The sequence below is a fragment of the Osmia lignaria genome, chromosome 10, assembly GCF_051020975.1.
Source record: "Osmia lignaria lignaria isolate PbOS001 chromosome 10, iyOsmLign1, whole genome shotgun sequence".
NCBI lineage: Eukaryota > Metazoa > Arthropoda > Insecta > Hymenoptera > Megachilidae > Osmia > Osmia lignaria.
In genome coordinates, this window is record NC_135041.1 from 5,828,692 (window position 1) to 5,854,092 (window position 25,401).

At 40.2% G+C, this 25,401-nt stretch overlaps 4 protein-coding genes across 8 annotated transcripts in view; 2 read left to right on the forward strand and 2 right to left on the reverse strand.

The window, feature by feature from the left end:
• The first annotated feature begins 85 nt into the window (after positions 1 to 85).
• On the forward strand, positions 86 to 12,774 carry LOC117611665 (C-terminal Src kinase). Of its 3 annotated transcripts, none has more exons than XM_034339710.2 (8): positions 86 to 303; positions 2,818 to 2,860; positions 8,976 to 9,364; positions 9,803 to 10,456; positions 10,543 to 10,738; positions 10,823 to 10,906; positions 10,992 to 11,084; positions 11,165 to 12,774. In XM_034339710.2, exons 3-8 carry the CDS (start codon positions 9,006 to 9,008, stop codon positions 11,258 to 11,260), a joined length of 1,482 nt encoding a protein of 493 aa, XP_034195601.1. In that variant the 5' UTR covers positions 86 to 303; positions 2,818 to 2,860; positions 8,976 to 9,005; the 3' UTR covers positions 11,261 to 12,774. The 3 variants fall into 3 exon arrangements, with proteins under 3 accessions (XP_034195601.1, XP_034195599.1, XP_034195600.1); XM_034339708.2 differs by having other exon boundaries at positions 87 to 303; positions 10,820 to 10,906; XM_034339709.2 differs by lacking the exon at positions 2,818 to 2,860 and having other exon boundaries at positions 87 to 303; positions 10,820 to 10,906.
• Positions 12,775 to 13,322: 548 nt separating this feature from the next.
• Positions 13,323 to 25,401, reverse strand: part of LOC117611662 (uncharacterized) — a 38,614-nt gene continuing 26,535 nt past the window's right edge. The window contains exons 1-5 of one of the 3 annotated variants that reach the window (XM_076690602.1): positions 19,088 to 20,190; positions 18,431 to 18,612; positions 17,693 to 18,364; positions 15,631 to 17,518; positions 13,323 to 14,993 (exon numbers count right to left, since the gene is read on the reverse strand). In XM_076690602.1, the coding sequence (XP_076546717.1) occupies positions 14,155 to 14,993; positions 15,631 to 17,518; positions 17,693 to 18,364; positions 18,431 to 18,612; positions 19,088 to 19,247 (3,741 nt within the window). In that variant the 5' untranslated portion in view covers positions 19,248 to 20,190 and the 3' untranslated portion in view covers positions 13,323 to 14,154. Of the gene's footprint in view, positions 14,994 to 15,630; positions 17,519 to 17,692; positions 18,613 to 19,087; positions 20,191 to 25,401 lie in introns of those variants that run through there. The other 2 variants (XM_034339701.2, XM_034339702.2) reach the window with 2 other exon arrangements.
• Positions 20,349 to 22,842, forward strand: LOC117611667 (uncharacterized). Its single transcript, XM_034339712.2, has 2 exons — positions 20,349 to 21,356; positions 22,220 to 22,842. The coding sequence occupies exons 1-2, from the start codon at positions 20,758 to 20,760 to the stop codon at positions 22,704 to 22,706; spliced, it is 1,086 nt and encodes a 361-aa protein (XP_034195603.1). The 5' UTR covers positions 20,349 to 20,757; the 3' UTR covers positions 22,707 to 22,842.
• On the reverse strand, positions 22,794 to 24,567 carry LOC117611669 (uncharacterized). The gene is made up of 2 exons (XM_034339718.2): positions 23,430 to 24,567; positions 22,794 to 23,360 (listed from the first exon to the last, which is right to left on the reverse strand). Exons 1-2 carry the CDS (start codon positions 23,875 to 23,877, stop codon positions 23,344 to 23,346), a joined length of 465 nt encoding a protein of 154 aa, XP_034195609.1. The 5' UTR covers positions 23,878 to 24,567; the 3' UTR covers positions 22,794 to 23,343.

A 25,401-nucleotide genomic window follows, 5' to 3' on the forward strand; every position in this document is an offset into this window, starting at 1 on the left:
CTATCATTAAATTTATTTACTAAATCGTAGGGACTGTTTCATTTATAATGTTGGTAGGTGAAAAACCACTAGTAACCTGTAGTGAATTCACTTTGGGCTTCTGTCTCTCGTAGATCAAAATGTTCTTCGCTCGGGTCGTGTGTAGTAAAATGGCCGCTCGAGCAAAGTGAGTGTGACGTTTCGTGAGGTGATTGTATCGTTATTTCATGTGGTTTCTACGAATATTCGTTCATGTGACATCGTGTTATTGTGCTTCCTGTGTTAATCCGCAGGTTCGCCAAGAAAATCCAACTATTCGATAAGGTGAGTACCGTAATTTGGACATATTTGCGCGCAGGATAAATTCTTCTGATGCTGTTATACGTTAAAACGTTTTCATTTTAAGACGGTTTTTTCCATCAAAAATACTATAAAACAACAGGAAATTATTCCTTATGTTGTATAGAATACATCTCATTTCAAATTATACGAACAATTAACATCGGTTAAAGGTACCATTCGGAGTTGTTACTCTCTCTTTCGAGTTAAAAGTGGGCGTTATTTAAATGACACACGCAACACGGATTCTAAATGTACCGAATGACAGAGAAACAACGAGTTTCACTTCGTTTTCTAATATTTCCCATCGGTTCGGTGACAATATTGTACGCTGCATCCCAACACGTCGAATTCCATAAAAAAAAATATCACATGTATGCAGGGAACCTATCCTCTCGGTACACGATGGATTTTCGAGGTTACGGGACGTCCATGAACTGTCTCTTAATTTTCATTCTTGAAGTTTCATATAATTGCGATTCAGTCGAAGAAGTGAGGGCAAAATCGATTTCTTTTTTTCCTATGTGACTGTTATTCTTGAGATATTATTCAGAATTGACATCTTTCCGCGTTAACATATTATGCAACGTGTACACATGTTGATCGTTGATCATCACAAGATGAAAGGATACAATACCGCGGACTTAAATATGTATTACAAACTTGCATTGTACTTGTATAACTCATCTTATTAACTAAACCATAATTGAATCATAGACAATAACAATAAGTTCCTATCATTAAAGTAACATTTTGTAAGAATTTATATTATAAATTGATTTGGTGCAGTGGATGAAAACTGATACTATACTTTGATATCAAATAGAACCACGTTGGCCGCGTAAATTGTACTCAGATTGTGAATAAAAAGAACAGAAACAGTTCTTAGTGGACGAATGATCGAAGCGCGTCGAAATATACACGTGTCCTTTGCATTTCAATTTTCCCGCCACGGTTTTTCCATCCTTGAGAGGTTCCTCTTTTTCCCTTCCGCCAGTCTCTCCATATAGGTACATTGTTACATATTTTCTGCAGTACAGAGGGAGAAGGTTTCGCGTGTATGATTAATATGCTTCCGAGTCGAGCGAATCAGCTCATGCGAATTCGAGCAATTAGCAATTGGCTAATTATACGGTTAACGAACGGTACACACGGCATCCGTCGAATAATTCACTCACAATGCTTAATTGTACGCTGTAAATGGGCTGCTTCTTCCTCCTGGCTGGATATTTTTTCACGGATACATCACTCCGAGGAAAAACTTAGCCGGCTGTGTTGTGCCTTTTCGTTTGCGGATTCGTCAATGTTTCAACAATTCTTCTATCAGTGTGTTTCTTACCTAATTAATTCAACCTTAAAGCAGAGTGAGAGGGAGCGACCACAACCTTGCGCTGAATGTTACAAGACGCTTGCGCCGAATGATCGTACGCTATCAGTTCTGCTCCGTTACGATACAGAGACTGCAAGAAAAATTATTGCAGATACAAACTAACGAAGATACCTTTATTTTAAAGATAACATATGTAGATGTAGTGTAACTTCTCATGTTGAAAATGAATAAATCATTTCGAAAGAAGTTTTTGGATTTTCTTAACCCATTAAGTGCTATCATATCAATATTAATACTTTAATGGCCGCTCACACAACATGTGTGTGATAGCCGGAACAACTGTAGACGTGCGGTCATTAAAGGGTCAAAATAAACATTGTAATTGATATGGTAAAGATTGGACAAAAAATTGCCAAATAATATTAACATTAATCTGGGCGGAGATAACAGGAAAGCATCTTAATTTCTTCCTTGATCTATGATTAATAGCATTACTCACTTTTGTTGTATAAACATTATTCATTATTCGTCTTCTCTCTGTAATAAAGCATTCTTGTGAAACACGTTGAAAATAAACGCGAATTTAATTCACTGGTTTCATTCAATTCCCTGAACCATGAATGAAATGCACATTTATTATTTATAGGTAACATTGCTTCCAGACATGAATGAAGGAATCATTATAAATGTATTGTAATAGTTAATAAATTACCTATTGATTTACGTCGAATATTAGAATGTTGTTACTTTCAATTCACACCTTCATCTTTGGATAGAGGATTAAAAAGAAGAGCTGGTTGGTTGGCTGAAAGTCTGCGGCTATTTTCGCTTTGTTAGGTATTTTAATTAGCAATTGACCGTCTCGGTGAAACGTACGGTCTTGTCTATAGTTAGTCTCATTAAATTCGTTACGACACCGCTGACTCCCACTCTTTTTTGCTGCGTTTAAAAACGCATTAGCTGCTGCTCTTTTTTTGGAATTTTCAGCCAGAAATTTCACCAGCCTTGGAGCGAATCCAAGCATATCGTATGTAGGGATTCGCCGAGGTAAAAGTAGAAAAATTCTACCATTTTGATCGAGCTCATTCCTTTGAACAGTTAAAAACCGGTGTTTCAATTTATCGTTTAAGTGCTCTGTAATGAGAACTTGATCTTTTTTATCGTTTCAGAGGGGCATGTGTCTTAAGGATGGACAATCAGTTTGAAGTATAGGTAAGTTTTCAATTATTATAACATTCTTTATCGAATTTGATGCCTAATAACATATTTCCTTAAACAAATTTCGCTTTTTCTACTCGGCTGGATGAAACAGATCATGAAAGTCGATTAAAGTGAATTACCCTCACTGTGAAGTAAATCTTATTAAGTGTACATTGATACGTCTGGAATTTACTCTTTTTTATTTGCTACATCCTATAAATTAATTCAGAAATTCGACAGAAGTGCTTTCGTACAGGTATGTATAAAAGAGAATGCTTGAAAGTGGATGATTCAAAATGCGAATAGTTGGCGACTTCAGGAGGTTCAAAATTTTTCTAATTAAGCCAGAAGATTATGACATAAGCGTCGCAGAATCGATCGAGAATAGAGATAATTTTCATCGCGTAATGTTGCATCCTTCGAATCGTGCTTGCCGACCAATTAAATTTTTTATCCACCTCCGTGATCCCGGCTCGTCGTTATCGCGAAGCTTTGCGCATTTTAATGTCGAGCTTCTCATTAGTAAGATCTTGAAGGGTGCAGTGTCTCGTCTCAGCACGAAATGCATTACCAGACTTCGGTCTATGATATAATCCTCAGCAGTTTCATAACTTCGCGTCCCCTTTGAAGTAATTTTTTGGAAATAATAATGTGTTCCCAATATTTTCTAACGGGCGTGCACGACGAATCCTTCCTGTTACATCGTCATTAAGTTATGCCAAGCTGATCTCGTGTGCGATCGCAGTATCGCGCAGTCTTTACGGCCATTAGGAACCGTACCGCGAAATCGTCGATATTAATGACTTCCTGAGTTTCCAGAAATTGCTCCCTTAAAATACACAATAATCACTCCAGCGGGAACAAGAGGTGCCTTCATAAAGTATCTGCATCGCGTTGCAGCCTCGTAATATCGCTCGCTCTTCTTCGACGGTTCGCGTCACAATAAACCTTTCTTCGTTTCCAGTTTCATTTTTCCCCCCCCTTTCTCCTCGGTAACGAAAGGCAGCTTGATTAATCTTCCAAGTTTTGCACGTCACTCGGCAGTAAGACATTTTTCTGGGTCACGTCATACTTTCTTCGCGAGCTGCGCCCAACTTTGTCTTTGATACCGATTCCACCTGGTTCGCGTGTGAATCGTGTTACACCGAGCACAATGGCTAAATATAATTAGAAACTTCTAAATGGAGGTAATTAAAATGTTCACGTTACCGATGGAGTGTAATTACCGAAGGTCTCTGTTTCACGTGGACTCGAATGCATCGTTGCAGTGAAAACATTGAAAATTACTCAAGACAGTATTTCCCTGTATCCCCCATGCTTTTCGTGCTTCTTAGTTTTTAACGAGTCAACACAGTTGGCAAGATTACAAGTTGCAGATAACTGCAACATGGTTCTTCTCATCTCTACCGTACATCAGCATTTTCTAGCACACGGTTGAGCCATGCTAATTTGTTTCTGACACCGAACCATACATAGCGAACCGGGTCACGGAGGAGAGCGTTGAATTTTCCAGATTTCCATATTCATCGTTTCCTCGTCGCTCCATTCGCGATGGCTGAAGGATGCTCGTGGTTCTCGGCTCGCTTCGTTCTCTCCATTCTTACCCGCGATATCGTTACACTTGCCGAGGAAAAAGTTGGACCGTTCCTCGTGGTAAGAAATCGTAAACGCGTGCACAGGCTGCGTCGAGTGACGCCAGATGGAAAACGGTGGGTCACGGTACAGTAACGTGTACTGTTAAAGAGAAACACGCACACATGTCGAACAAATCTGTCGAGCGTGTTGTTTGCTCCCTTCTGCTGGTTCCTTCTCTTCGACTGTTCCTTTTTCTCATATTCCTTTTTTCTTTTTTTTTTTCACCCGGTTGCTTCTGTCCTCGCGTGCCATGATTATTAATAGTGCACGGTTACGAGACATCGGTGCGAATAAGCTTTGCATAAATTATGCAAAAAAAAAAAAAGAGAGAACACACCGGTTCGTCGGTCGAGAATCTCGCCTGTATCTTCTCGTCACGATCTACCCTCTTTTGGTCGGCGTAAATCACGCTGCATCGTCGAAGCTGAATAATCTGCCGTCGTATTGACCCTCGTGGAAACACACAGCTTCTTTGAGAGAGCCGATTTTCCATTTCGATGCCCTTCTCGCAAAACCGACCCACTTGGTTGCAATCGCTCGAGATAGTGCTACCTGAACCAATGAAAATTTCTCTCTATGAAAACGACAGTGACAAACAATTCCGATGCAAGAATCCCTCGCAGCCGCGGTGGAAGTTAGCACGAGAATAAGAAGAGTTTCACGCTCGATGATTTAGCAGAATTTGTTTAGCGTTAATAAACTACGTTTCTCTTGGGATGCAACGGTATTCTCTTTCTCGATTACTATAATTAAGACACGTATCGCCGTGATATCGCGAGCCTACTTTTAATTAAGTTTAATGATAGATTTAATTAGACGATGGGTTCTGCTGCAACTTTGTTCGATCGAATATTGAAGAATACGCGTCGAGCTTAAATATTCACGGGATTAACTTATCCAATATATGAATTTTTAGTCACCAGTCAAAGGGTTAATCACCTTTTCGTTGATCCGTTGCAACGCCACCCGAGTCGTCGATGCGTGTATTTAACGTTCCCGAATTTCCGTGTGCTTCCGCTAATTATCTTGTCTAACAAGGAACAGCTGGTCGAGAAGTCTTCCCTCGGGAAGCACCTCGTGAGAAATTCATCAGGGTTTCGGTAATTTTTGTTCGAATTTGCATAAACAGTGCTTTCTTTTCTCACGGGAAAGTTCGAGTTGTGGGAATGCGTGTATTTTCGAAGGATGCAGATTTTTGTCGAAGATATTTTTTGCCATGCCGCTGTATTAAAATACGGTTGACCTGGTTTCTCGATTTTGTTGGAAACCTGGATACTTCTTACTCTATTATAAGGGTTTGAACATTTTTAGCTATTCTCAGCTATTTTTAAAACGTCTACCTTTTATCATCATAATTCGAATCCTTAGAAATCGAAGCTCTGTTAATTGAGGAGGAAAATACTTTTCAAAAGCTGAAATTTAACCGTGTATTCGCGATTGTACGTTTCCGATCATTTCACGTTTAAAAGATTTGTAAGATCTATCAAGATCTTCCGTGCAATTGCACTTCTTCAATTACGACCGGATGCTTAATTAATTTCACAGATATTAACGCGCGCTTCGATCTCTCATAGATATTCCACATTGAAACGCTTTGCTCTAGTCTTCGTTAATGAATGCTCTCTTTGTAAGCTCTAACCTCGAAGCCTTTTTTCGGAGATCTAGCATTCAAGATCGGTATTTTTCTCCTTTTTTGCCACTCTCAATAGGAAGTCTATGTAAATTTTATCACGGATAAGGTCGTTACGATCACACCTTTGCCTTAAAACGTTCGGACGAGGGTCATCGGTGACCCTCACTAGAAATCTAATTTATTCCTCTTTTCGAATTGAATCTGATGTTCGACGCAAAGCGTACATAGAATGATCAACGAGAAAGTTTATTCGGTCGTCGACTTTTTTTTATTTGAAATTCGAAAAGCAGACCAATTTATCGTGGTCATTCTTACTTACGTAATGACGATTCTTGTATTAGTATGTCCGGTTGCAACTATACATTTTCGCGTGACATAACGCACTCGTCATAGACACCGACCAAGGATAAACTCCGCTTGAATTATTCAATATTTTTACTCTTGCGACGGATTTGTTTCTCCGTTGCTACCTCCGATTATGCGCAGAAATCCAGATATGTGGTGTTATCTGTCTTGGTAAAAATTTCAAGTATGACAATGGAATTTTTCATTTTCCACTTTGGTGTGTAACGATAAGAAAATTTGCAAATTTTCTGATTAATTCATCGTTTAATCAGGAGCAGTTTATCCACTCATCCTTGATTACAGTGGCGAAAAAGCTAATCGACGAATCGCTTCCTAGAGGCATTACCATTTAAATTGCAGGCAATAACGTCCCATTATCACCATTCTGCACGCTATGACATTGTTTTCTCTCTTTCCGTTTACGACAATAGAAGCATTAATTTAATATTTTTGTTTGTGCCAAAGTGTTTTGCCATCGTTGCAATTATATTTCAGCACCCAACAACGTAGACTCTCAACACTTTGACTATGGTGCTGAAGTCATCGAGGATCTAATCAGATAGGAGCTTTATTTTTATTCGAAAAATTTTATCTAATATTTTCCCAAGATTTCGATATTCGTATCATCTATAATCCAATGTAGATAGTACAAGCATTTTTAATAACGAAAAAGAGAAAATTTCACGGAGTTAAATAATTTCTCGCTTTTCAATTTTCCACGAATCGAATGTTTATGTTTTATACACGAATCCTTTGATCAACTGTTGGACTAACGTTACAGTGTTTCTCCGAGTGTCACGGCGAGTTTCAGTTGCAAAACGTAACAAAGCTTATATAGGAAATGGTAATTTAAACCAGGGTGTGCTTCGCAAGCGTATTGCGATCACGTTGTCTGATATTCGTAACGCTTAAACGGCGCATTTGGTCCGCGAGGCATTCTAAAAGACACATCGCTTTTTATACTCGTTCGTTCAATTTTTATCAGTCCACATACACGAGAGTAACGTAATTCTCTCAAGAGGCTATCTTGTCACGTGGTCGTCTGGTGATTCATCGTGTTTACGATGTAAATGAATATTTTTCGCAAGGAAAATTCAGTTCTTTTAACGATTTGCAACCATTAAAAATTCACTATCTCTTTTTTATCCTGAATATTTAATTAGGCCGCGGCGAGTGTGGTGAACGCGTTGAGGCGATATACTCGTCGCTGGTTTCACCAAGTACATTCGCTTCGTTTCCCGGTCGTTTCTAAAATACACACCAAGAGTGATTCACGTTTCACGCATGTCCGTCGTCTATGGGTGTCTAGCGCATTATAATGCGGACGGTATACGAGCGGATAGCGTGCGCGTTGGAACAATAGCCACTTAAACTAACCGGCTGATTAAATGCTCACCTCGCTCGTCGCGGATGCACGATTAAATATGGTACGCACCGTGCACACGGTGCTCCTTTAGCTCGATCGCTTTTAACCCATTCCCTTGTGACATCGAGTCATACCCCTGGCGTAGGTTACGGTCTAAATCGCGATGAACGCGAGTCATACTTGCGTTGTGGGTAGTAGGGTACTACTAGGCTTCCTCTATAAGGTCACTGCTTCAATAAAGACATGATAAGAGATAAACGTTCGGAACTTTCAGGTGGAGTAGATGTATGGAATTATTTGCAATGAAAGAGTCAATTTGAAAGTTAACTAACACGTTGGTTGTTGCAGTGGAATTGGAGATCGGTGGTAAGATATAATGTACCGCTACGTCGTAAAAGTAAAGTAGACCAAACAGAGTGTTATCGATGGGCTACCGAAGGATCATCTTATTTCGTCTGTCGAAGATAATTTTCGCGATTGAAAGTTATCAAGGAGGTTACATTAGTGTTTGGCTGCGCTTCGTTCTCTGAGTGGTCGCTTTAGATATCTGGTTTCTCGAGTAACAAACCATAAAGATTCGCTTCATCGTGGGGGACTTGGTTGGTTCCAGAGCATGTGGTTCCAACGTTGATTTTGTCTTTGAGATACACGATAGCCGTGCCTTCTCTTTTTCACTCGGTCTCCTGCGTATCGGTTAACGATACATCGCGTTTCATGTTAACACAGATCGCACACGAGCTCATTCTCTCTGCACGACGTAACAGTGTCACGTTTGATTAACGTTCTGCGGAGGTGCTTGAGCGAATACTTTATGCAAATGCCTCTGGGAAGCGAGGATTCGTTTAACGTTTCCTGCCGCTCCGATACTTCGTTTGGGAAACAATGCGTGAGAATGAGAGTAGACCGAGTCAGGTTCATCTTTCTTGGAAGATTTAATGCTTGAAAAGGTAATTTGTTACTTCGAACGTGGTCGTAATGGAAATAACCGGTCAAACGTTCATCCTGATCGCTTTCAAATAAAAGAGTACAATAAAGCAGAGAGAGAGAAAGGTAGGAAATGTGGAAAAGCTGATAGGTCTGCTTTCAATGTCCCTCCGGTTGACCGATATCAAAGAGCGATGTTAAACGAATTTTATTGTCGTTTGCAGGTTCGCAGAAAAGCCACTGCTGGAGTTGCAATGCCAACGTACCACAATGCGGGTGGCGGATACCCGAATGTGTCAGCGGCAGCGCGGCAAGCGAAGCTCGATGGCAATCAAAATCATCATACGATCCCCTCAAACGTAACGTCCCATCCCCTTATACAAAATAGCACGCAACACAACGTTCCTTCCAACTTGTCTGCAAGCAACATTCCGTCCCATCCAGTATCACCGACAATGACTACGCATTCGAACGTCACTTCTCCTAATATTACCAGTCACATGAACACCGGATCACCACCGGTAATCCTCACCTCGACGAACCTCGCCAATCCTAGCAATCCCGCTGTGTTATCAGCGAATCCGAGGCACGAGGTCAAACTCAACGCTATGCCGTACGTATTTATGAACGATATCGTTACTAAATCACTGGAGGATCGATCGATCTAATCCTGACACTTTCGACTATGTATACGTTGATGTATCAATTTATCTAAAGTCCCGTGCGTCGCCGACCTTTCGAACGGATTCTTAGTATCTATAGGGGTACATGCCTCGAGTTTAAGTCCCAAACGAATAATTTCTAAGTCCGGTGCGTCGCCGACCATCCAGACGGATGCTTGGTATCTACATTGTATAGGAAAGCATAATGCAAGGAACAAGTATTCCATACCCCTAACTCCTGTGTTGTTATTGCGAGTATTACGATGCATCGTTCCATTCCAAACCTATCTGTTACTTTCCTTTTCATATTTGGTACTCGATCCTCCAATTATTTCGAATAACTATTTCGCATTTACATCCACGAAACACGACTATCGGATATATTGCAGATGGTTCCATGGGAAAATATCGAGGGAAACTGCCGAGAGATTGTTGCGACCGAGAGAAGACGGTCTGTTCCTAGTCCGGGAGTCGACCAATTTCCCTGGCGACTATACCTTGTGCGTGTGCTATCAGGGTCGCGTACAGCATTATCGTGTAAAATACAAGAACAATCAGCTGACGATCGATGACGAAGAGTTCTTCGAGAACTTGGCCTTGTTGGTCGAACATTACGAACAAGACGCGGACGGATTGTGTACGCAGTTGACCAAGTCGTTGCCGAAACAGGGTAAACAAGACTTTTGTGTGGATCCAAAGGCGTTCGTGGAGGCTGGTTGGGTGATCCAGACTCACGAGTTAGAATTAAGAGAGTGTATCGGTAAAGGAGAATTCGGAGACGTGCTGTTAGGGGTCTATCGAGGCGAGAGAGTTGCCGTGAAGATGTTGAAAGACAACAGCGAGGCAGCGCAGAGGTTTCTTGCCGAAGCTAGTCTAATGACATCATTGATTCACGACAATCTGGTTAAACTGCTCGGTCTTGTTTTCAATAATCAACACATGTACCTGGTTACCGAGTATATGAGCAAAGGATCCCTGGTGGATTACCTGAGATCGCGTGGGAGATTGCACGTTTCCAAAAAGGATCAAATCAATTTTGCGTAGTACGTAGAAAAGTATATCATGACGCTAACACGGTCAACACTAATTTCAACTGACATTGTTAGACATTCTTGCATTTTCTTTGTAGCGATACATGCGCAGGCATGGCGTATTTGGAATCCAGACACGTAGTGCACCGGGATTTGGCCGCGAGAAACGTCCTCGTAGCGGAGGATAACTCGGCGAAGGTGTCGGACTTCGGTTTGGCGAGGGACGAAAACTTTTCTCTCGAAGGTGGAAAATTGCCCATCAAGTGGACTGCACCAGAAGCTTTAAAGCAAAATGTAAGAGCCATTAATGAACACTAGCCGATCGTTCATCGTTTCGTTCGCGTGTAAAGGTAATTTGAATTTTCCTGCTTTTAGAAGTTTTCAAATAAGTCTGATATGTGGAGTTTTGGGATACTCTTGTGGGAGATCTACTCGTTCGGGCGCGTACCATATCCACGAATTGTGAGTAATAAATTGCATTCGTTTGCTCTTTCCTTTGTACTACTCTTAACGATGGTTTTGTTGGAATTAATCGTGTTAATTTCAGCCATTAGCCGATGTTGTAAAGTGCGTGGAGAAAGGATATAAAATGGAGCCACCCGATGGTTGTCCACACGAGGTTTACGATATCATGAGACAAGTATGTATAGAAATTATCCCATAACATGTATAATTATTTTTCAAAGTTGTTTTATTAATCAATTAATCGTTCTTTGCCAGGCATGGGACTTACAACCTGAAAAACGACCTACCTTTTACGATATAAAAATAGTGCTGGGCCAACTGAAAGCCGAGTACACCAAAGGTGTGAATTAAAGAGAAAAGAACTGTTACTTATTGCTCGTAGACTCGATGTAGAAAAGACAAACAGGTGGAATTAGCCTTTTCGATACTTCTTTTGTTTTCAAGGGCTAAGGTGATAGCTCTGACAACTTTTTCTAGAAAATTTAATTTTCTATTGTACATTTTTATTGTACAAAAGTAGTATCTGTGTTGCTTGTATTTATTGTTACTTTGATACCTTTTGTTTTTTTTTTAACCAAGTGTTTTTAATTTGCCTTTTTTTTGTATGAAAATATATTGCACATAATTCAATATACGTCAGTCGTGCCTTTGGCCAAGTTGAAGTTCTTAAGTGAAAAAAAAAGAACATAAGTTCAACTTGTACATCCGAAATTCAGGTAGAACTTGAGAAAGAATTTAGAAGGTTTGTTTATTACTTAATTTCTATTTTCTTTTCGTTTTTGTCGTATTACGGCTCAAGAAATATTTCCAGGTGTAAGAAGCGCCTTACATTGAACTGAATTTAAAGATGAGAAATAATTACTTGCTATGAAATACCTACTATAAGGTAATCTTTTGGACGTAAACTTGTATTAAGGTTGAATATCAGGATTTTTTCACTTATATGTAATAGTAGAGCAAACAAAAAGGAACAAGATGAAACTAGATTTTTACAGTCAGTAGTTTGAAAAGTTTTTGTATCGTTCAAGCGGGGGTTTGCAGTGATCGTAGATTACAAGTACTTGTTAGTCGTATAAGTTTCTTTTTTTAATCAAAGATTTGTCGTAGGAAGTATTTTTTAATTAAATTATTGCAACAATTATACACGATTATTTAAGTTGTGCCCGCGAGATGTTTGACTATATATATATATACATAAATATATATTAGCGATGTAAATGTATTTGTAAATACTTTGTACATATCCGTCTATCAGAGAGAAATGAAGAAAAAGAACAGTTAAAATATTTCGAATACAGTTGATGATATTGTTTTAGAAGAGTTAACAAGGATTGTCCATACCTTTTGTTATTAGCTCGTTAAGATCGTTTATTTACGCAGCTATCGAACTGTCTCTATTCAATTGCAACGCGTTACGCAATTATATAGAACGATTGGATATTATGTATTTAAAAATAATTAAATGATAGACCTTTCGTGTTATCGTATCTTTCTTCTGTAATATATATATAGAGGCCACCACTTATTTAATAATTTTACAACGGTTATAACGGACTAACGATATTTATTCGTAGGTAGAAAGTTTCAGTGGAGAATAGAAGAGTAATGCTTAAAAGGCAATGTTTTACTAAACAAATACTATGAACGGTTATAGATTTTAATAAATATGAAGTTTTCTATGTCGTATCGCCATCGAAGATGACTCAGCACCTTTACTTTTAACCAAGATTGTTATTACATACATATATACAAGAATTTATCGGAAAAGTCAAAGCCAATGTACTCAGTTCCTCGCATCCTTTGATTACTTGCAATAGTATCAAAAAGAAGAACACGATTAAGTCCTTTGTTTTTTTTTTTTCAAATTATGATAGTTTCAACCCTGTCAGGTCTTCTTCGCGAATGCTTGTCTCTAGTTTGAAAGTAGAAGTTAGCCATCTAAGTATGTAGCATATTTATATAAGTATACAGTCCGTTTATAACTTCGATAGTATGTAACATAACGTGTATATGGCTCTAATCAGTACCTAACACTTTTCTTCAACGTCTTCTACCCGTGTTTCGCGCTACGAGGTATATAAAGAAAAGAAAACCCGACCTTCCCTGATACATTTCGTATTTTTAAGCGTCGATGCCCTCTGCTTGCTTGATATTTATCACGTTTCTGCATTAAACACCGGAAACCCTCCTACACATTTTGTTCTACCTTTAGGCAGCATCGTATTCGTGTGGTGTGACAATGTTATCTCCTGTTTAATCCAATATTCTATGCGAGACTTTGTTACGTCTCGTTGAATTCGTTTATTTTTTACTTACTATTAAATAGATTTGTTAGCACGTAAGAAATTTAATATATAAACGTATCGAATAACAAATTACACGGTGACCGTAAATCGAATTAATTCTGATTATAGTTTGTTCCCGATCTGTAATTTATTATTTTCTGTTACATTAATTATCTAAAGACTTTTCAAAGGCCATGCGCGATTTGAGATTTTGTAATTCTAAATAAATAAATAAAAAATAGCGTAGATCGGAATTTAAATGGAAATTCTCACCGATCTTGGACAAACTATAATTTGCAGTGTACGAGTGTCTGAATTCAAGATGTCTGAAGGATCGAATGCCTTTGCGTCGATATACGAATGAGTGTGATGGTGGCACGTGGGGTGAATAATAAATTAAGGATCTTCATTTTGGCCTCCGAAAAACCGAACTGTACGTTTCCGAGAGTGTTCAAACGTTCGATCTACGCGGTCGCGTTGTTACTAATTACACTACGATTCTAAAGATTCTCAGTAGGCAGCTAATATAAAGCGATAACTGTGGTCCATTGACCGAAGATGATTTACAATTAACGATTAATAAAAAGCAGAAGAAAAGATACACCGCGTTTGCTCAACAGCTGTAATCACTTTCAGCTACGAGACAAATGTATACTCGTCTATTGGCAATGTTTTCAAAAAATTTATTAATACGTCTCTACCACTAGACACATTGAATTTCCGTTTCCGTTTCCGTTTACTATTGGGTCTTCCAATGACACTCAGCGATTGGAAAGAATTTATGTTATTATTATTTGTACACATAAAGTGGAATTCATTTTGAAGAGGATTTCATTTCGCACAAAAAAGAAACACGAACCTTGTACAAAATTGGACTTTGTTTTGATGTCGTTACTTTTTAATCTCCAATGTTATACTTTACTGCCAAACGCTAATAAAATCGTGATATTCGTTCTTCAATTATACCTGTTTATTTACTCCCGAATCACTAAAGATTTTCTTGTTTTTAGACAACGAACGATCAACAGAAGGGAAACTGCAATTTTTATTTATCTTTGTATTATTTTTAAAACAAAAATCTTTACTTGTTTTCGATTGGTGCTTCACTTGTTTTGTTTCTTGATGATTAAGTACTTTGTTCTTTTTAGATCGTTTCAAGATCGTGAAAGGACGTTGATCCTTTAATCTCCCAGGATTCTTTAGTCGACTTCTTATTACCAGAGTTCTACGAGTGTGATAAGGTCGTTGCAAACCATTACGCGACAATTCATTTAATTGACCACTAAATGATCCTTCGATCAACACGTAATTTTTATTCTCTTTATCAACAATTATAGATTGTTTTATTTTATGGATATTGCTGAATCCTTCGTTTATGGAGACGCAACTCTCATCGGAAGTGCCATCATCGTCGCCAGGAAGTAAAGTCCAATCGTCTTCTCCAGAAATTTCTTTATTACTTTCTTTTCTATTGACAATTGTTTCTGGGTTTAGTGTTGAAACATTCTGTTCACTCGGCAATTTGTCATAGCATAAACTTGATACAATGTTTTGTAAATTTGGTATATTGGCAAATAACGAGGTAAAAGATGTAAGTTGATTTTCTATCACGGAGTAAATCGTGGAGACGATACTATTTCCTGAATCGGGATGATAAGTGACCCTTCTATTGTAAACGGCCCTCGAGGAGCCTGATTCAATCTCTTCCTGATGGAATATATTTTCTGGGATATTGGTCACTGTTTGCGCTGCGTTTTTCAACGGTGGAAATCGAGCGATACCATTTATATGTTTCTCATCTGTGTATTTTATACGATATTTATATCTTAGTATTTTTTTAAATTAAATATAAACTATAAAAATAGTAAAAACTAATCAATTTTATAAGAAACATTTTACAGGTGGTTAATTTTGTCGCCTGCTATTAGATGACGTTAGCGGCACCATTTTTAAAACTCACATTGTTATAAAATTAAAAAGCATATAAAATTAAAATTTAATTTTCAACTTATCAAAGATTGTTATTTTCTCTGAATATTATATACGAATTTAATTGTTTTAAAAATTATCACTGTCCTTTTAATCAGTCTAGCTCTATTATTCCCAGTAAGTTAAATTAAATTCGAGGAGATAAGATGGTTAATTATAACGATCCTTAATCGATTCAAACGAATTATTCTCCCATAAAATATAAGATGCTCGAGTTTAATCAATTAAGATACTTTAAAAATTTCCCCACTTGACTTTCACGAATCTTAAAGCATCCTTACGTTTCTAATAAACTATCCAAGTGAATTCAAACGTTCATCGATTGTGCGCGAACGTCTTATCGATAAAACTTCAATCGTTATACGGGAAGTCGATAGACTTCATAGAAGTGCACGAAAAAACTGAGATTAGATACTTGTTTCAAATTATTCAATATAATACACTCACCACTTGGTTGATGATTCTTAGGAAACATTCTTTCATGCTTTATTGACATTAAACAATTGTCCTTTGTCCTTTCTTTATCCTTGATTTTTCTATCAATGTAGTCCTTTGTATCCACCCATCCATCAAAATCACCAAAGCCTCTATCATACTCCATATGTGTCACCATCGAAATGATTTGCACGTTTTCATGTTCTCCATCTTTTGGATGCGATTTATCATTTTCAGTTTTTGGTCGCCGTTTAGGTTCTCCTCTCTTCTTCAATGTAATTCCAAAGTAATTCTTTTTCACTTCAGATGATTCCTTATCGGTTAACTGTTCGTCTGCAAGCATTGCACTTTCGGTTGCTTGCTGCTTGGATGCATCTTCCACAATTAATTTTTCCTTCATATCAGCAGCACTGGCTTCATCATCTTCAGATTTGATTTTGTCCTTACTATGTTCATCTTCATGGGCAGTAGTCTTTGGTTTCTTTTTAGATTCTCCTGCCTTCCATAATGTTATTCCAAAAAAACTTTTTGGAATATCAGAAGATGGCTTTTTCTCAATTGTTTGTTCACTTGGGGGAGTTGTGGTCACCTTCTCTTCAGGAACTTCAGCAGTTAATTTCTCATGTGCCTTAATGTCTTTGGTTTCTGGTGATGGTCCTTCGAGGTTTATGTACAGTTCTGTCTTCACCTTCTTTGGTTTCGAATCCACATGCACTTCTCTTTTCTTTTCCGGTTTCAAATCCATATGCTCCGTTTTAACATCCTGTGTTTCAGTTTTATCTTCAACTTTTATATCCTTGACTTTTATCTTTTTCAAAATTTTTGGTTGCTCTTTGATTTGGATCCGCTTTTCAGTTGCCGCAGCAGATGGCTGTGTCTCCATCTCTGTCTTCTTTGATTTCAGATCTATAAGCATTGTGGCTTTGTAATGCGGTTCATCTTCAGGTTCTTTGATTTTGATAGGAACATCTACATTCTCGGATGTTTCCACGTCTGTAGCGTCTTCAGGTTCTTTCTTGACGCGAGGTAAATCGAATAGTTCCAAGGTGTCTGCATCAGTTTTAGGATCCTCTGTTCTCTCATCCTCGACTTCAAAAATCTCCCGAATTTCCGGCTCACGATCAGCGATATCATCTTCCTTGATAGATACACATCTACCGTTGAACGTGCACCTGTACTGATCTGTTGACACAACCACGTTGGGGCTGAAATTTGCCAAAGACGCGTCTTCCAACTTGCCCGCGCTACTTATCGTCACTTTTCCTGCGCGATCGATCCTTAGTCGAAGTTTTTTTTTACCCTGGTCGATGCTCTCCTCCGAGGACGTGAGATGACAGCTGCAGGAGTCTTCGCTGGAACGAGGTCCAACAGATCGCTCTTTCGAGCAGTCCGCGTTGCCCTCGCCGGTTCCTGTGTCCTTGCAACTGGGAGGAGCATCCTGGGACGTGCTGGTCGCTTTGCTCTGATCCTTCTGCCGCGTTGCTTCCGATTCAGCCGCACGAGGTTTTAGATACAATCTCTTAGGGTTGCGTATGCTCGCCGAGAACGGATCCGGAGATTGCAGAGGATTTTCCTGCGGATAGGGCTCGAATAATTTCGTCTGCGCGAAACCGAATGTGCAGGTGGACTCGGCGAACTGTTGGATGACCCGGGATGTAAGCGACGGAAGGGGTAACGAGACGGATCTTCTTCTATCGAATTCCGCCTCCACCTGACGTATCTTCGCCTGCACGTTGTTCAAACGAGCCTCCGCGATCACGCGTTGCGAATGATAGGGTGAGAAGTTCACGTTCACCCTCTCGTCGCATTCCTTCTGTCTAAGGGCTGACAACAAGTGTCTCAGTTCCTCGTTCGTCTTCATGCTGAGCACCGTTGGATCTATGGGACCGCTCGTTTCCACCTGTGAGTACCAGGTAGAGACCGTTAGCATGCTTTGGGGCTCGAATGAGATGTGAATGAGATGTAAATGAGGGTCGCGTGAACGACGTTCTACGTTTGATGCGACAGAGAGCATGTTTTGGTAATGTAAGCAGTCTATGCTTGTAAAATCCTGTCTGAACCTAAGAATCCTTACCTCGTATCCAAATCCCTGGCACTCCATCACCTTCTTATTGATCAGGCTCTCGATCTGGGCCTTCAGTACGTTCACCTTTAACTGTATCAGCGTCAGCAGGGGGATGATGTTCGCGGGCGGGTTTGTGGTCATGTGAAGATTGATCAACGCGTTCACCTGCTGCGCGTTTCTCGACTCTGTCAGCAACTGTTCCTTCGTCAGCATGCTGATAGCTTTCTGCGCTTTGTCCATCGTATCCTCCATGGTGCTGGTGATGTTCGATCCAGGCACTTTTCTCAGTACCAGACGAGTGGCGGCGCAGGATACGATTCCTGGCAACGACAAGAACTGCGACGCTAAAGCTTGCAGGCTAACGGAAGCCGGACAATTGCGTTTCGAGCAAACGGTGTCGTCGTTCGTCGCCGTGCACCGATGATCCTCTTGTTCGGCGAGGTTGCAGCAACAGTTTAACGAGTAGCTCTTCAAATCCGACGATTCTTGCCTTCTGTGGCAACATCTGCAACCCCTGGAACTTTCTCCGTTCCGAGTTTGACCGACGAATGGCTGGTAAACGGGCAACGGGATTGGATAGGGGTAGAACGAGGGTGGACAGTGAACTGACGAGGGGTAATTGAAGCTTGTCGGTTGTCCTGTCGCCTGGGGACCACCTCCTTGGTTCGGCATGCCAGCTTGCTGATGATGATTTGTGGATTGTTGACAGCCGCCAGGTAGGATAAATATGGGAGCCGTGTTGCTCACTTGACCACGAATTTGTTCCAGAAGGTTTTGAAGTAAAGGAGCATAGTTTGGCTGGGTATGCAAAGGTGGCTGTATGTTATTCGCTGGTTGGAAAGTCCTTGGGTACAATACGTTCGGGACGTACTGATTCGCCATGAACATGTCCGATTGTTGAAACTGATAGAACGGAGCTTTGTATGGATCTAGATAGAAACAGTGTCCATTTAGTTACTGTCGATGATTCGAGGAGGAAAATTATAACAAAAATCTGACCGAATTTTATGTACAAGAATTTTTCAGCTTTCTCTCTGATACGAATTGCAATGGTGAAATAACTTATTTTAGGAGAGATGTTTACGATAAAAGATCGTGATACAACCGTAAAAGAGGATTGAAAGTATGGAATAAGATTTCTTTGAAGACCTCCGTGTTTGAGAAAATCGATTTCGAAAATAAGCTGTGTCGTAATTTCTGGAGAAATGTTATTGAATGGGGAGGCGAACCGTATTCGACAACCATTCGATTCGTTTCCCTGGAATCTACTGCTTCGTATAACCTTTATTATATCTTTTTAATTTATTCTATTTAAAGGAAAGGTCTCGGTAAGAGCAAAGTTCAGAAAGTAATAAAATATCTTTGACTATTATTATTAATAATTTTTGCAATATTTGCAAATACCTTGCATATTCATCGGGAATGCAGGGTTAGTTTGCATTTGTTGGGTGTTCGTTTGGGGTTGTTGGAAGGGCTGAAAATGATTATGACTCGTTTGAACAGGCACGTTCTGAGTCGGCATAATCGGCGATATTAGGGGCACATTGTAAGGTATATTAATCATTGATGATCTAGGTTAGATTCCGTTTTCGCTTTTCCACGATGACCTGTCCTTGTTGTGTTCGGTTGAATGCGCGTGTTCGGGTTACGCGGTGATTCGTGTAGTGGTTCTGTCACTTGGAATTTTGAATTACGGAAGGGATTGTTGGATTTGGGATTGGTTTACGGGCCTGGGTCGGGTTGTAGGTAAATTCCACTTTGTCGGTACGTGAAGTTGTAGCTGAAAGATGAAATAATGGCTCGAGCCATTGCGAGCACCGGTCGTTTTGCTGAGAATCGTTAATCATTGAACAAAGGCTTCGGAAAGTAAACTGATTGAATGGATAAAATAAGACAGCAGAGGAAATTTACAAGTCGCATCGATATTACGAATGTTCTTTCGACGTCTAGACCGAAATACGAAAAGAATAGGTGTGATCGAACAGTTTGGAAGCGATCCAAAGTAACGCCAATTACGCGATCTCAAGTAGCAAAGAATAAAATGCGTTCAGTTTGCGAATTTACCGCGCAAATTGCAAACGTTTCAATTAAAATCACCTCGGTCGCGTGGTTCGAGGAGCTCTTTCATAGCTGGGAAACGGTGCTACGGAGCTCCGTGAAATTCAACGAATGGCGTCTGAGAAGATTTCCTTGTTATTATAATTGCCGCGCCTCTAACTGCACAGTCATTATCTAATTTTCCGTCTTTGCTCGGAATGCCCGCCAACGTCGATCGCGAGAATTACGATTCTTCCTTCATCGTTTCTCTTTAATTAAATTTCAAACATAACTTCAGTACTTCGTACCATTTTAATACCTTGATTAATTCGAATGAAATTCATTCATTTTTATTATAATTACCATGGAACGCAATAACACAACGTTCTTTAAGTATAATTTACACCAACAGTCGTTGAAGCTGTTTTCGTCAATTCAGCTCATCAATTCTATCCGAGATCGGGGATTAACGAAACTGGAGGACGTCGTTGGCCGTCTCCGGTCGTCAGAGGAGAGTATCATGGCACAAGCTTGTTTGTGACGTCATTAGAAGATAAGAGGTTCATTATCTTGGAGGCGAGGGGAGATGGTAAGCGTAATGATTTCCGACGATACTTCTCGCTTGTTACTCGGGACTGGTAGTCGCGACGCGTGCATCGCTCTAAAGAGGATAACGATAAACCGCGCGTTATCGCGACCGATTTCACACGCGTTCAACTTAATAATCCTCCAAGGTAGTTCAACGTTCGTGCTAATTCCTCGATGGCTATTAGAGTTCTATGATTATTCGTGAAAGTCGAGCTGAATCATCGATATTCAAAAGTGAACTTCACAGACGATTTATAAGACTCGTTGCAAGCGTTCAAAGAAAATTATCAGTGTTCCACTTCCAGCAAGATAGCCAAGATAATCGAGACTCTATATCAGGTCACCGTCCTCGATCTTCGTCGTAGCGTTTCGTTCGCGCCTGCCATCCTGATACACTCGTCCGGCAACGAGACGTTGTCTGTCCGGTTGATCGCGTGGTTTCCCGCATCATGAAGTCTCACGAGGCCTGGGAACGAAGCATCGAGTTCATCGAGCACCATCTGATCCCGGAGATGGTTCAAGATCGGTGTTTCTGCGTGCCGAATTCCAGGGAATTTGTCGAGCTCGAATCGGCCGTGGTTCGCCTGGACGAAGTGAGTCGAACCAGCGAGATTTATCGCGCGACGATCGTCCTCCTGTTTTCCGGCGAGCCTTGCACTATATCTTTGCTGGTGAAGCTGCTCCCCGAGGGAATGGAGCAGAACACGATCGCTTTCGACGCGTTTCAAAACGAAGAAATGTTCTATTCGAAGATGACGCTCCAGTACGGCACCGATTTCGTCCCGAAATCTTATCTGTCCGATCTAGGCAGGTACGGCAGACCGGTGCTCGTCTTCGAGGACCTGGACGCGGCTGGTTACTTGCAGGTGGACGGCCAATTGGACGACGACCACTTGAAATTGTGCGCCAAGCTTTTAGGAAAGTTCCATGCCACAGGCTTGAGATTGAAGGCCAGTGAACCGAATATCTTCAGAGAATTCCAAGCGAAATTGCTGGAAATAGTTCTCAACGAGGAGACGATCGAGCGTTACGAGAAGAGATCGTCCAGGTAATTTGTTTGCCGATCCCATTTATCGTGTGAACGTGGCTGTAAATAACGTTGTTATTTTTCCGTTGTTGATCACCTTCGAACGTGCAATGCTACGTGACTTTGACACGTGCAACGATCGTTGATTAATGCTTCGCTTATAGTAGTGATTCATACTCGATACCGGTTCTATTTTAGTTGACCTGATTTGTGTCGTTGAACGCTGGAAAGATAACCACTGCTTTGGAGTAATAATTTGTTTTTAAGAATTTCAAGGAAATCTAATTTAGATATTGGACTGAAATGAGTTGATTAGAAACGGTGTGGTGGTGCAGGGATAATTGAAGAGGAAACGCGTTGTAATATCGAGCGAATATCGCTGACGCCGTTTAATGATTCCAGTCAAAGGTTGAATAAACAGTTTTCCAGATCGAAGTGTAAAATTAACGTCGCGACAAAGGGTTATCGTGACGAAATTCGATCAACTCTGAAACGCCGCGACAAAAGACGGGAATTATACATCGTCGAACGCGTTTTAGTGCTGTCGCGGCACATTTAGTGCTGCGGCGATATTGCTGTTATCGATGTCAATGCTAATGGTATCGAAACTTCCGTGTGAACGGAATTAATCGGTACACAATCGAAGCGGACCAAATCCGAAATTGATTGAGCGAATATTAAACAGATTGACGCGAATCAATTAATTACCGTGCACGTTAGAAAATCGGCGTAGTAACGATTTCGATCGTTCGATTCCGTGATCTGTCAATCCGAGGTTCATTTGAATTTGATCGATTACATTTAGAAACGAGAGGAAAATTTAAACTCCATGAATCGTAAAGAAATTTTTCCAAATACCTAATTGTTACGTAAATTAATTACAGGATGACCGATATCCTCGAGTCGATGCCAAACTCACGATTAACGGGGGAGGTGAAGAGGAGGTTAGACAACAGCCCGGTGGAGACGTTGAAGAACGTGTTGGGAGACGTGAACGACGTGTCTACGATATGCCATGGTCATTTTTCACACGATAATCTGCTGTTCAAATACGAGAATGGGAAACCGATCGACGCGAAGGTGATCGACTGGCAAACAATGAGATATTGTTCACCGGCTGTCGACCTAGGACCCATTCTACTGTATAACGTGTCCCATGAAAACGGACCTTCGAAGGTGCAAGAAATTTTAACGTTGTACGTCGACACGGTGAAATCCGAATATCCAGAGGTACCCGGCGAAAAATTGAGAGAAGACATCGCGGACAAGTTCATTTTCGTCTGTTTCGTTCTATCATTGCAAGAGCACATCACTGATGACGAACTTACGCGGATCTTGTTGTTGGTCGAAAAATTGTACGATTCTGTTTAAACTAGCTGTTATCGTTAATTTATTTACCCTTCTACAAGATATTTATCTAATAGACTGCATACCGTTTCGTCGATTCTATTTTTATGGTTGTGAATAATAAAAATCTGTACGTGGTTTTTTTTTTTTATAACAGAAACTGACGATTATGAATGAGTTGATTTATCAAGAAAACATTGATTCAATGACACTCGTGTAATTTACGTAGAATTGTCAGAAAGGTAACAAGTGTACCGATACCTGTAAACGACAGTGCGGCTCGAATAGAATGGCCGGTTTGTTCGCAGCTGTTACGGCGTACACAACAGCATCGGTGTTGTTCCGTGAAACGTAAACGGTTACTTCGGCCCGCGAGTAATGTTCCGAATGAAAAATGCAGTTCGAGCACGGTGTTTCGGGCACAGATTTATGTACACGCGGTCGACGCATTCGTTATCCGGTATCAAACGGTTCGCTTACTCGTTTCTTTCCTTTCCAACTTACTCCCTAGTCTTTTACAACAACCATAGACGCTTACGGTTCATCGCTATTGTGATATCCCGTGAAATTTACCATCTAACGAATCGAGCTCTGAACGTAAACAAATCGTTTCGAGATAGAATATCTCTGTTTCTTCTTCCTCGAAAGACATACATTTCTGTTACTCTTCTTGAGGAGCTGAAACGTTTCACAGTTATTAATAAAGGTTAGATGCTTGGAGAATCATTGATTAATTTAAACGCTCACGTTCTTCATCACCATTCTCGGTATCGGCCTCGTCTGCGTCCTCGGCAGTGTCCTCGGCAGTGTCCTCGGCAATGTCCTCGGCAATGTCCTCGGCAATGTCCTCGGCAATGTCCTCGGTAGTGTTCTCGGAAGCTTGTATCGTGGTTTCCGATGGTGAATGCGAATCCGCGGCAGGTTGCGGATCAGATTGCCTTCTGAATGGTATACCTAGCGAAGGTCTACGCAGATTCGCGAAAGACATGCAATAGATAATAGCCATTATAATGATCAAGATACAGCTGGAGATCAGCATTCGCCGAGCACTGCATCTTGTTCGCACTGTGGCTTTTAGAATCGGTACACAAGATGGCAGAAGATCCTTTCCCGATACGTAACATTCGAGGGTCTGACGCGTGGACAGGCTGGTGCCATTGCAATCGCAAAGGGCCTTTACAGCGGTTAAACCCATTCACGATCGCGTAATTTCGACGGTTCGTTAGGCAGGACTGCAGTCTCTGTGAAATGTATCACGCTGGATTTCGATCCCGATTTTCCACCGAGAAACGGGAAGCCGATTGTCTGAACTTTCCGCGTTCTCGTTCAATCGATTACGATTATACAGGATGTTAAAAAGGACACGAGCTAACACACGTATCGGCAACCGAGTGTCTATTGCAACCGAGTAACCAATATTACTGCGTTCAGTAATATATCTTCAGAGTATATTTGATCGTTCAAAAATATACAGGGTGTCCCAGTTTCAGTGGTCCAAAAGCAAGTGGGTGATAGAGGACATCATTTCCGATAAAAAAGGTCTTATAATAATATGTTCGATTTTTGATGGTTCAAAAGTTATTTCAATTTTAGTGATTAATTTTACAAGCATCAACAGATCATTAAAAAATAATAAAAACTCTGCTTAATCATTTTTATGTAAACTCGTCAATTTATGCGAGTGGCTCTAATAATTTAATCACCCACTGTAGATGCTTTCGAAACTTGGAAAATATTCACCGATATCAAGGGTCAGGACAATGGGGATTATTTCGTACGCTTCCTGCAAGATGCTTCTAAGCGTTCGTTGCTGAATTATGTATAAGTTTACTGATACTGATTTATGGATAAGTTTTACGGATAAATAATTTGCAAATACTCGATGTCGATAATTTATGTCGATAAATAAATTGTTGAAAAATGTATATATTTGATACACCCTTTAATTGTTTATAGCTGATTTGGACACAGCCAGAAGTTTGAGATTATAAACTCAGTTGACCACTCTGTTATGGTGTGCTTTCGACGTTCGTCTGATTCCATGAAGTAGACCGATGTTTACATCGAGTTGATTGCGATTCAACTAACCACATCAATCTATCGGCTGAATACAAAGGTTCTTACGATTCTATAACGTTGCTTTGTGTGTTCACCTTTGAAGCTCCTCGAATCGAATGTCAAACTTCAAAAATCGTTTGCTTTCTGTTCGAATCCTGAAGCTTTCAGAATCGAACGATAATTTTCAAATATCATTTGCGAATGAATATCATTTGTATATGAAAACTATTCTGAACTTACCGAATTTTATGCTTTAAAAAGAATTTTCAGTCAGAATTCACTCATCCTCATTGTTCTATGAATGAACGCGTTAAAAGAATTGTACGTAATACAAAGCACGCTTAATTCAGAGTTTTCGTGTAGAGCGCGTTAACCAAGGAACACGGAAAACATTTCACCGACGCGTACCAACTGTTTCCTGTGTGCCCGACTATTTTTACAGCTCGCTGTTTTCAAGTTCTCTGTGAAAGTAGTGAGCCTCGGTGGAAATAGTTTCGTGAAGCAGCGGCTTGCTTAACGCACCAGACGAGTGATAATGTTAGATGACTGGACCACCGAACAAGTTAAACGTTTCCTCCACTTTATTCTTCCCTTGCGCGAAAATTTACCATTGCAAACAAAAGGGTTGAACGTTGAATCATCTTTTCAAGCAAATAATCGT